Here is a 12,693-nt window from a genome sequence, read left to right as displayed (position 1 = left end):
CTGGACAGTGGCAGAGATTGCAGAAAAGGAGACAGAAGCAGGGAGTGGAGGTGGGGTGAGGGTGGGGCTGGGGAGCAACTCCAGAGGACCCCCAGGTCAGGACCCCAAGTAGAGAAAAGCATCCATTTTTCACAAGATACAAATGACTCCCTTGTCATTCGGTTCTGACTTCATGCATTGACTAGAAGGATGGAGAAACCAGGTTGATTAATCTGACAGAAATCCCTTCCGTTGCCTCCACATTTTGCATTGCTAGAAGGCTAGAGACATATTTCTTCTCCTCTTCCTCCTCCTCTTTCTTTTCAAAAAGATAGCTCACGGTCTGGGATGCAGTGCAGTCCAGCCCTGGTTCCCAGCAAGACTCATCCATGCTTGCTCAGGGAACCATTTCCCCCTCGTCCTACAAATTCTGTAACAGAACAATGTATTTGCTTTGTAGGATTTCCTAGAGCCCCTCATTAAGACGGACAGAACTTGGCAGAAGACCAAAGGGTTCCTTCCGATCTCTCAGAGGCTTCCTGAGAGCACAGATGGATGTGCGAGACACAGCTGGCCCCAAAGCAGGAAGAGACCATGGCAGCCAAACTGGGAGTAGTGGGGGGTTCTGGGAAAACTCTGTGCAGAAGATTCTGGGTGAAGAGGACACCCTCCGCTCAGAGGTGCACAGCCAACAGTTGAGGCAGTTCTGCTGCCAGGAGGCCAAAGGACCCCGAGAGGTTTGCAGCCGACTCTACCACCTTGACCAGCAGTGGCTGAAGCCAGAAAGGCACACGAAAGCTGAGATGTTGGACCTGGTGATCTTGGAGCAGTTCCTGGCTGTCCTTCCCCTGGAGATGGAGAGCTGGGTGAGGGAATGCGGAGCGGAGACCAGTTCCCAGGCGGTGGCCCTGGCCGAAGGTTTCCTCCTGAGTCAGGCAGAGGAGAGAAAGCAGGTGAGAGAGACTTTCCTCTGGATACTCCCAAGGGGCTCCAAACAGGACAGAAAACATCCCATAATGGTCTGCTGATGGCCCATCTTTTTTCTTGGAAAGCATCCATGGAATGAGATCTCACACCCTTCAAGTCTTTGTCATTCTCTTTCTAGTATTTCTCCCCATTCTCTGTTTTGAATCCTTGTTTCTTTTTCAGGGAAAGGATCTCTTTGCAGAAATGGACCTGGATTCCTGTGAGGCAGAGAGGCCTCTGTTGGACACCAGAGAGAGGCCACTGGGTAAGGAGGAAGGAGGCTTTTCTCCATTTGGTCTCGTTCTGTAGTTTTCCAACTCATCTGAGGGTTCTTTTCATCTTGTTTTGGGGGGAGACAGTTGGGAAGAAGGGTCCAGAGGAGGAGAGATGTATTTCTGCACAAACAAACATGAAATGGGCACAAACCTCCAAATGCACTCAGCGGGTGAGGCTTTCTCAAAGGCCCATCTGTAGTTAGAGATGCCCTGTTTCACCTGTGAGAGAAGCAGGCACTCCTGGCGTCCTGCTTACCTTTTTTCTTTTGCAGGTGACAGAAGGATGCCAGCAAGACCTCCTGATCCGTCTTTTCATGGGGGCAGAAGGGAAGCAGCGGCTGTGGAACCAGATCAGGTCAGGGGAAGCTGCCTTGTGGGGACAGAGGCCGAGGGATGGAGCAATGTCATTTACTGGTTGGGCACAGAGGAATGGTGGGAGGAAGCAGCTGGGGAACCAGAAAGGGAAGATGGCTGAGAGCCCAAGAAGTGGAGGTAGAAGAAGGATGGGTGTTCAGAGGGGGAAGAGGGAGAAGCCTGGGAAGAGGAGGTGTCAGAAGCTGAAGGGGAAACAGGGCTTAGTGAGCTGGGAGAGTCTGTAGAAGAATGCAGTGCAGAATCAGAGACAGAAGAGGAAGGAGGCAAGTTGGAGAGGAAAGTCGAGAGGCTGAGGTGAGCCAGGAGAAGGAGGAGCCACCGGTGGCTCCCTCTTCCTTCTGCCAGAAGCCACCCTCTCTGCTTGTCTCTCAGAGCCAGGAGACCCCCTGCAATGCAGGAATCTGCTAGATCATCCAAGACAGATGGCCATCCAAAAGAGGCTTATTTTATTTCTAGATTGATAACTGAGGGCAATGAAACAATCGCTGAGATGGCTAGAGCGCCGGTGACGGATAACTCATTCTGAAGCTGACCGGACACGGGTTAGAGCTCAATGTCGAGCCTACCAAGTGGCGGTAGTGACGGCAAAGAAGACTTTCTTCGCCGCCTCTATTGCATCTGCAGAAAACAGCAGCAGGAGACTTTTTCAGGGGGTTCGCAATTTAGTGGAACCACCTGCTACATCGGGGCCCAGTATGGGCCACATGATCTCCTGCAATGATTCTGCAAAGTTTTTTGCAGATAAAGTCACTCAGATTTAGGAAGAGGTAGACTCCACCGTGGGAGCAGGGCCGGGGTGGGAGAGTGCTAGTGTCCTGTCTAGTCAAGTTGTGTGGGATCAGTTCCAATCTGTTACCTCCGAGGATGTGGACAGGCTGCATGGACAAGTGAAACCAACCACCTGTCTCCTTGATTCTTGCCCATCCTGGCTTATAAAAGCTAGCCGGGAAGGGCTGGGAGATGGGCTTCGTGGGGTCGTGAATGCTTCTCTCTGTGAGGGAGCCTTCCCAGAACCGCTGAAAAAGGCGGTTATCAAACCGCTTATTAAAGAACCATCTTTAGATGGTGCCAATATGGCTAACTACCGCCCAGTCTCAAATCTTCCATTCTTGGGCAAGGTGATTGAGCGAGTGGTTGCTGAACAACTCCAGGCACGCCTGGAAGAAGTGCACCATTTGCATCCCTTCCAGTCGGGATTCAGGCCTCACCATGGGACTGAAACTGCCTTGGTCGCACTGGTTCGATGAACTCTGGTGGACCAGGGACAAAGGTGAGAGCTGTTTCCTAGTTCTGCTGGATCTCTCAGCGGCCTTTGACACCATCAACCATAACATCCTTCTGGACCATGGTGAGGGGCTGGGAGCTGGGGGCACTGTCATACAGTGGTTCCGCTCCTTCCTCCTGGGCCGTGTCCAAAAAGTGGTGGGGGGGATGAGTGTTCAGACCCCTGGGCTCTCACTTGTGGGGTGCCTCAGGGTTCCGTCCTCTCTCCCATGCTTTTCAACATCTACATGCAGCCGCTGGGAGAGATCATCAGGGGGTTTGGGCTGGGTGTTCATCAGTATAAAGATGATAGCCAGCTGTACCTCTCTTTCAAATCGGAACCAGTGAAGGCGGTGAAATTTCTGTGTGTCTAGAGGTGGTTGGAGGATGGATGGCGGCTAACAGATTGAGGTTGAATCCTGACAAGACAGAAGTACTATTTTGGGGAGACAGGAGGTGGGCAGGTGTGGAGGATTCCCTGGTGCTGAATGGGGTAACTGTGCCCCTGAAGGACCAGGTGCGCAGCCTGGGAGTCATTCTGGACTCGCAGCTGTCCATGGAGGCACAGGTCAATTGTGTGTCCATGGCAGCTGTTTATCAGCTCCATCTGGTATGCAGGCTGAGACCCTCCCTGCCCGCAGACTGTCTCTCCAGAGTGGTGCGTGCTCTGGTTATCTCTCGCTTGGACTACTGCAATGCGCTCTATGTGGGGCTACCTTTGAAGGTGACCCGGAAACTACAACTAATCAAAAATGCGGCAGCTAGACTGGTGACTGGGAGCGGCCGCCGAGACCATATAACACCGGTCTTGAAAGACCTACGCTGGCTCCCAGAACGTTTCTGAGCACAATTCAAAGTGTTTCTGCTGACCTTGAAAGCCCTAAACGGTGTGTAGCAGATCATATTTATGCTGTCTCAGAGGAGGACATTTCCCTTTTTCTTTTAGGGTCCAGTGTGCTTTGAAGATGTCACTGTTCGTTTCACGGACGAGGAGTGGGCGTTGCTGGATCCTGACCAGAGAGCTCTGCATAAGGACGTCATGGAGGAGAATCATGGGATATTGGCCTCTCTTGGTAAGGCTCCCTGTGGGATCGTCATATCTGCCTGGAAATCCAAAAAATACGTCTATGGGCCAACCTCATATATTTTCACAGAGTTCAACATTGCCCCCTATAACACCTGGGAACCTAACACCCCCACAATAAACAGAAACTTACAGTTTTTTCTTTGAACAATCTTCTTCAAAATATTGTTTTTCTACCACGATTGGGCTGGTGTGAAGAACTTCCCAGGCCATCTTCAGTGTCAGCTTCAACCTTCCACAATTTTGACCACTATAAATATCAGAGAAAACAACATTCAACAACTCTTCAGAATCTTATAATAAATATGTTGGTAAAATGACAAACAACACAGGTAATGAACACACACCCAACTCGTTTCATTTCTTCTCCATTTGTTCCTGAGGCTCTAATCCCTTTTTGTCTCCATTGCAGATTCTGATGAATTGGAAATTGGGAGCAAAGGTGACCACGATAAAATCCCCAGGGAGGAGAAGCCACATAAAAATTTGGAGTGTGGAGAAAGCTGCAGTCAGAGCTCCCATTCCACTTCCCATCAACAAAATGTCATAGGAAAGAAACTCTATCAGTGCATGGAATGTGGAAAAAGCTTCAGAAATAGCTCCAATCTCACTTCCCATCAAAGAATTCATACAGGGGAGAAACCCTATCAGTGTGAGGAATGTGGAAAGAGCTTCACACATAGTTCCTCTCTCATTTCCCATAAAAGAATTCATACAGGGGAGAAACCCTATCAGTGCGTGGAATGTGGAAAGAGCTTCACATGTAGCTCCTCTCTCACTTCCCATCAAAGAATTCATACAGGGGAGAAACCCTATCAGTGTGTGGAATGTGGAAAGAGCTTCACTGATAGCTCCTCTCTCACCTCCCATCAAAGGATTCATACAGGGGAGAAACCTTATCAGTGCATGAAATGTGGAAAGAGCTTCAGTCACAGCCACAATCTCACTTCCCATCAAAGAATTCATACAGGGGAGAAACCCTATCAGTGTGTCAAATGTGGAAAGAGCTTCACTGAAAGCTCCTCTCTCACTTCCCATCAAAGAATTCATACAGGGGAGAAACCCTATCAGTGTGTGGAATGTGGGAAGAGCTTCATTCACAACCACAGTCTCACTTTCCATCAAACAATTCATACAGGGGAGAAACCCTATCAGTGTGTGGAATGTGGAAAGAGCTTCAGGAAGAGCTCCTCTCTCACTTCCCATCAAAGAATTCATACAGGGGAGAAACCCTATCAGTGTGTGGAATGTGGAAAGAGCTTCACTCACAACAACAGTCTCACTTCCCATCAAAGAATTCATACAGGGGAAAAACCCTATCAGTGTGTGGAATGTGGAAAGAGCTTCACACATAGTTCCTCTCTCATTTCCCATAAAAGAATTCATACAGGGGAGAAACCCTATCAGTGTGTGGAATGTGGAAAGAGCTTCAGAAATAGCTCCTCTCTCACTTCCCATCAAAGAATTCATACAGGGGAAAAACCCTATCAGTGCGTGGAATGTGGAAAGAGCTTCAGTCACAACCAAAATCTCACTTCCCATCAAAGAATTCATACAGGGGAGAAACCCTATCAGTGTGTGGAATGTGGAAAGAGCTTCAGTCACAGTGCCAATCTTACTTCTCATCAAAGAATCCATACAATGGTCAGAAAAACCATTATACAGCTTTAGGAGCCAGGCAAATCCGCACCTTTTTAACCAGGCTTTTGGCTAATTCACATCTAATGCCCTTTTAATATGTGTTGTTTTTGTCGGTTTTTCTTACGTTGTAACCATCCTGAGACCTGTGGGTAGGGGAGTAGGGGAGGGGGGCGAAGCGGATCAGAAGAAGAGGTAGAGGAGGAAAAAGAGGACTCAGGTCACTTATAAAAGAAAGGATAACGTAAAGAAAAGCTAAGTGAAAGCTTAGCATTATGGGACTAAAAATTTGGAATTGGAATATCAATGGGATGAACGATAAAAAACGGAGAAATAAAATTGAGCAATATCTGAAAAGGAAAAATCTGGACATTATTTGTCTTCAGGAGACGCATGTAGCCAGAAGGCATAAAAAAGTGCTAATTAATAAAAGACTGGGAAACGAATTTGAATGCTCAGATAAAGAAAAGAAAAGAGGTGTGGTACTGTATATTAAAAACAAGATGGAAGCTAAAACACTATTTAAGGTGAAGAGGGGAGGGTGATAGGGGTTAGCATTAACTGGCAAGGAGAAAAACTGGTAGTAGTGGGGGTGTATGCCCCAAATGGTAGTAAAACTGAATTCTTTAAAAAACTAGAAGAGAAGCTATGGGAATATATGGATCAAAAAATAATTCTAATGGGCGACATGAATGGCGTCGTCTCGCTAGAAATGGATAGACTTAGGGATGGCGTAAACAAAGAAGGAAAATTACCAAAACCCTTCTTTTCAATGGTAGAAAACTGCAACCTGACGGACATCTGGCGCCTCAGACATCCATTGGACAAACAATTTACTTACCATTCCGAACCTAACCAATCGATGTCACGTATAGATCAGATATGGCTTTCTAGTGAATTATGTCCAAGAACTAAATTAATAGAAATAAGACCGAAAGTAATTTCGGATCACAGTCCGATAGAGCTAGAATTGGAAAGTTTAGAGACAAGATCTTTCAGATGGAGACTTAAAGACTATCTTTTAGATGATCAGAAAATTGTCGAAAATGTAAGGAAAAAACTGTCAGATTACTTTGCGGACAACTGTGACAAAGGAACAAAGATCAATGTAGTATGGGACGCAAGTAAGGCAGTAATAAGAGGATACTTTATCCAACAGAACGCAATTAAAAATAGGAATAGAGAAAAAAATAAAGAGGAAATTCTAAAACAGATAATGGTAAACGAGCAAAAACTATCCCAAAAACCTAACTGCCAGAAGGCAAAAGAAAGAATAAAAATGTTACAAACTCAGTTTGCTACTATAATAAATAGAGAGGTGGAGTGGAACATCAAAAAACTGAGACAAAAAAATTTCGAATTTTCAAATAAACCAGGTAAATGGCTTGCCTGGCAAATCAAAAAAAGGAAGGAACAAGGTACAATAAACAAAATAATAGTGGGGGGGGGGGGGGAGAAAGAACAGATCCCAAAGAAATCAGGAGTGAGTTTGTCAACTACTATAGAAGTCTGTACAAGGACAAAGAGAGAGTTGGTTTAAGGAGAATAGAAAGATTTTTGAAGGATAAAAAGGTGCAGAAAATCTTGGCAAAGGATAAGCAAAGACTGAATATACCAATTGGTAATGAGGAGATAGAAGAAATAATCAAAGATTTAAAGAGGGGCAAAGCACCAGGTCCTGACGGATTAGTGTTTTCGAGGTTACCAGCATGAGTCTGACCAAGCTGCGGGGGGCAGTGGAGGACAGGAGTGCCTGGCGTTCTCTGGTCCATGGGGTCACGAAGAGTCGGACACGACTAAACGACTAAACAACAACAACAACTATAAAGAGATGAAATCTATTTTAGTGGGACCACTGAAGGAGACTATGAATAACATCTTAAAGAAAGGAGAAATCCCTGAGACATGGAAAGAAGCATATATTGCGTTAATCCCCAAACAAGATGCAGACCCAACTCAAGTAAAAAATTATAGACCAATTTCACTGCTAAATACAGACTACAAAATATTTGCAGGAATCCTAGCAAGAAGGTTGAAAAAGTTGTTATCCGAAATTATTCATAAGGATCAGATGGGATTCCTGCCAAGGCGGCAGATGAGAAATAACACAAGAAGCATAATTAACATGTTAGAATATTTATCTGTTAGGATTGACAAACAAGTCATTATGATGTTTGTGGATGCCGAGAAGGCATTCGATAATGTGATTTGGGACTTTATGCTGAAAAATCTAGAATACATGGATGTGGGCAATGACTTCTTTAATGGGGTAAAAGCGATATATACGGAACAGAAGGCTAAATTGATTATAAATAGCATGGTGACAGAAGAGATAAGGATACAGAAGGGTACAAGACAGGGTTGCCCACTCTCCCCGCTACTATTTATAATAGTTTTAGAAGTACTCTTGAATTCAATAAGGCAAAATGGGAAAATAAATGGAGTAACACTAGGACAGAACGTGTACAAGACTAAAGCTTTTGCTGACGATGTAGTAATAATGACAGAAGAACCAATAACGGCAATAGAAGAAATATTAAAGGAAATAGAAGAATTTGGAGAAATAGCAGGCTTTAAGTTAAACAAGACAAAAACGAAAATGATAGCTAAAAATGTGGACCTAAAAACAATAGAAATCATCCAACAGCACTCACAGATAGAGATAGTCAAAAAAGTCAAATACCTTGGTATTTGGTTAACATCTAAAAATATAGACTTATTCAAAAACAATTACGAGCCGATGTGGAAGGACATAAGGAAAGATCTGGAAAAATGGGGAGGGCTGAAACTGTCATTCTGGGGAAGGATTAATACAATTAAGATGAATGTCTTACCAAGACTCATGTTCTTATTCCAAACCATCCCTATAATTAAGGGGAGCCGAATCTTTAGAGACTGGCAACGAATACTCTCAAGATACATATGGCAGGGCAAAAAACCTAGAATTCAGTTTAAATTATTGACAGATATAAAGGAAAGGGGGGGCTTTGCCCTGCCAGATTTGAAGCTGTACTACGAGGCTTCATGCCTTTGCTGGATAAAGGACTGGGTAAAGTTGGTGAACACGGAGCTACTCGATTTGGAGGGCTTCGACAATAGGTTCAGCTGGCATGCCTATTTGTGGAAGAACAAAAGGAAAGTACATAAGGGATTTGAAAATCATATTTTTAGAGGCCCGTTAATTGAAGTATGGGAAAAACACAAAAATCTGTTAGAGCCGAAAACACCACATTGGCTATCACCTCTTGAAGTAATGAGTATAAAGGCTATTAATATGAGAAGCAACTGGGCAACATATAGCCAGTTGCTAACTAAGGTTGATGGGAAATGGAAGATAAAGCCGTATGAACAAGTAAAGGAGTATGTCTATGACTGGCTACACCATATCCAGGTAAATCAGATGTGCAGTAAAGATATTAAAGAAAGAGGCTATGCAGAAAAAGATTCCAAATTCCAAACAGAGATAATAAATAATGAAGTGAAAATTATATCTAAGATGTATAGGATGCTGCTGGACTGGAACTTAGGCGATGAGGAAGTCAAATCAGTGATGATCCGCTGGGCAAGGGATGTAGGTCATAGCATACAATTTGAAGACTGGGAAGAGCTTTGGAAGGAGGGGCTAAATTTTACAGCGTGTATAACGATAAAGGAAAATGTCATGAAGATGTTTTATAGGTGGTATCTAACACCGATAAAATTATCAAAAATGTATAAGACGGATAAGAAGTGTTGGAAGTGTAAAGACGAGGAGGGCTCCTTTTACCACATGTGGTGGGAGTGTGGAAGAGTGAAACAGTTCTGGGAGAAAATATACATTGAATTAAAGAAGATTTTAAAATACACGTTCAGAAAGAAATCAGAAATTTTCCTGCTAGGGATATTAGGGCAAGAGATTAAAAAAGAAGATCGTAGAATAGTACACTATGCAGTGGCAGCAGCAAGGGTAGTACTAGCCCAAAAGTGGAAACAGCAGGAAATACCAACGGTGGAGGAGTGGAGATCTAAGCTGTTGGACTACGCAGAGCTGGATAAATTAACAGGAAAAATTAGGTATGTAAGAGACCAAGTGTTCATCAAGGATTGGGGAAAGTATGTGGATTATCTGGAATGTATTAGTGAGGGACAAACAACGCTAAAGGGATTCAGAGACGCACTGTGAAAGACTATGAGTTATTGTTTAAAGTAAATAGGAGACAGAGATAGGTTCAACGACAATATAAGCAGAGAAACGTGTGAATTTGATTACTGCTTCGAATGATTTATGGACAAGCTGGAGGAAGTCTTGAAAGGGATGGATATGTAATAATGTTAATGGGTAAATCATAAGTTTATGTATTTCTTATTTACTTTTTTCTGTAATTCTTCTTTTTCTTTATTTTTTGTATTCTGACTTTTCTATACATGTGTTAGTTTTTACTTTCTTTTATGGAATCAATTAATAAAAAGAATGATGGGGAAAAAAAAGAGACCTGTGGGTGTAGGGAATAGGCGCCAACTCTTAAAGGCCTAGTGGTCTTTGCCCCACCCCCAATAAAATATTTAAGGATGCCACCCCCCAGTTGTTGGTGTGTTTTTTTCAAACACAACCTTTTATTCTTCTGCAACTTGCCATACAATTTCTCTTTCAATTTGCCCTCTTAAAAAATAAAAAAACAAACGCAGAAAGGTCATGAGGAAAACAAAATACAAGAAGATACAAATGTGGACAGGTCCCATCTTTGTGGGCAAAATGGAAAAGATGCTTTGAAGCCGGCTTTCCCACACTTGGGTCCCCAGCAGCTCCTGGACTACAGTTCCCATCATCCCTTCCCACTGGTCCTGCTAGCTAGGGATGATGGGAGTTGTAGTCCAAAAACAGCTGGAGACCCAAGTTTGCTTTAAAGGGAAAGTAGGCTGGCCCTGTGACACCCTCTGCTGGACAAAAGCACTGCCCCAGAATGTGAACCACCCCCAGTACTGCTAACTGGAATTAATAGAGCGCAAAACTGAAGCTTGATCGGCACTTCAACCTCTAGTCAGTTTCTAGGTGCTTTCTGCACCACCTAGAGCAGTGTTTCTCAACCTTGTGCCTCCAGCTGTTTTTGAACTACAACTCCCATCATCCCTGACTAGCGAGACCAGTGGCAAGGGATGATGGGAATTGTAGTTCAAAAACAGCTGGAGGCCCAAGGTTGGGAAACACTGACCTAGAGTACCCACAGAATTGTGGCTTCTACTGACAACACAAATAGGAGAACAAATGAAAGACAAACACAAGGGGCAGGAAAAAACCTGGAAAGGGCCATACCAAATGGACATCCGTTGTGAAGAGGTCACTTTCCCCACTGCTGAACAATGCCACAGGTAGAGGAGATGGAATGCTAGAAGTGTCTCTGGGGCAAGGGGAGCTGCTGGGAAATTGAACTACGGGCTCAAAATATTACTTTTTTAAAAAGTTACTGCCATTATAGGCATTGCCATTCTAATGGCATGCATGCTGTGAAACACAAGAGCAGTCAAGTACAACATTCCTAGAGTGAACAAGTTTACACATGGGGAGGGATGTTTGTCCAGCCAGCAGGTAAACCTCCTGTTTCCTTCTGGGCTGGGACAGACTTCCTCTGCATGTAACTAGAGGTGGGTGTGGCCTCACCTGTGCAGGTAATGACAAAAGCACAGGGCAGGGCAGCCATCTCTCTCTCTCTTTCACCACATGCATCGAAGACACAACATCTACTAAGCCAGAGATGCCCTCTTGGCTTCCAGCCAAGAGAGGAAAAAGGGACTGTCTTCTTAAGGGAGAGACTCCAAGTGTATGTTACTTCATTAAGCTAAGTCTGCCTTCTGGGATCTGATTGTGAACAGAATGTGTTTAAACTCTTTTTATATTTTTGTAAAAGACTGATGGGAGGGCGTTCCACAGGGCGGGGGCCACTACCGAGAAGGCCCTCTGCCTGGTTCCCTGTAGCTTTGCTTCTCGCAATGAGGGAACCGCCTAAAGGCCCTTGGAGCTGGACCTCAGTGTCCGGGCAGAACAATGGGGGTGGAGACGCTCTTTTGGGTATGCTGGGCTGAGGCCGTTTAGGGCTTTAAAGGTCAGCACCAGCACTTTGAATTGTGCTCGGAAACGTAGTGGGAGCCAATGTAGGTCTTTCAAGACCGGTGTTATACCTCAGCACGGCGCAGGGACTGACTGAGCGGGTGGCGAGATGCTTTCAGCCTCGAACGCTTGGTGGGTTCTGAAATGGTCGTGCAGGCCAGATTCACGACCCTGGAGGGCTGGATTCGGCCCGCGGGACATAGTTTGAGGACCCCTGGTCTACACTGACTGGCAGCAGCTCCCCAGAGTTTCAGGCAGGGATTTTGTCCAGCCCTTGAAGGAGATGTCAGGGGCTGACCCTGGGACATTCTGCATGCCAAGCAGATAATCTAGGGCTCCCCATATTTCCCGGCACTTACAACGTTATACTATTAGCAACCGTGGAGATTCCACCTGCCTCTTTTGAAAGGAGAACACTCACCTGATGAATAATAATAATAATAATAATAATAATAATAATTTATACCCCACCCATCTGGCTGGGTTCCCCAGCCACTCTGGGCGGCTTCTAACAAAATATTATAATACAATAGTCCATCAAATATTAAAAGCTTCCCTAAACATAATAACAACAGCCATCCATTTTCAGTCCATTGAATTAGCAATTGAGCATTTCTGGAAAGGGAAATGGCATACTTTTGTTGCGTGCATAAGGAAGTATTACTCATTTATGATGAGAATAGGATTTATTTATTTTGAACTTCGCTTGGTTCCTCCTTGGCAGCCAGTGTGATTGTTTCAGCCGGGCTAGAACTCAGGACCCGCTGCCTTGAGGGACATCTAAGAGCAGTTGGGCAGGGGAAAGGTCTCCCTTGGGAGGTGGGGGACTCTCCTTCCTTGGAGGTTTCTAAGCAGAGATCAGACGGCCATCCACCATGGATGCTTCAGCTGAGATTCCTGCATTGCTGGGGTTGGACTAGATGACCCTGGGATCCCCTCCTCTCTCTCCACTCGGAATTCCAGGAGGAGCTTCCTTGCCTCCTGCAAAGCCCTTTTCCCTGCAAGCTCTTCCTCTGGTTTCTGGCCAAGGG

General features: G+C 44.9%; 1 protein-coding gene across 1 annotated transcript; it reads left to right on the top strand.

Annotated features, from left to right (window-relative positions):
• Positions 1–530: 530 nt before the first annotated feature.
• Positions 531–5,725, top strand: LOC307213939 (uncharacterized protein; the record flags this gene model as incomplete). Its single annotated transcript, XM_079972175.1, has 5 exons — positions 531–932; positions 1,129–1,210; positions 1,493–1,575; positions 3,805–3,931; positions 4,355–5,725. 5 exons carry the CDS (start codon positions 531–533, stop codon positions 5,611–5,613), a joined length of 1,953 nt encoding a protein of 650 aa, XP_079828301.1. The 3' UTR covers positions 5,614–5,725.
• Between the last annotated feature and the right edge of the window lie 6,968 nt (positions 5,726–12,693).

This window comes from Podarcis cretensis (genome assembly GCF_951804945.1).
Source record: "Podarcis cretensis genome assembly, chromosome: 4".
Classification (NCBI taxonomy): Eukaryota; Metazoa; Chordata; class Lepidosauria; order Squamata; family Lacertidae; genus Podarcis; species Podarcis cretensis.
This window is presented reverse-complemented; position numbering and strand designations above follow the sequence as displayed.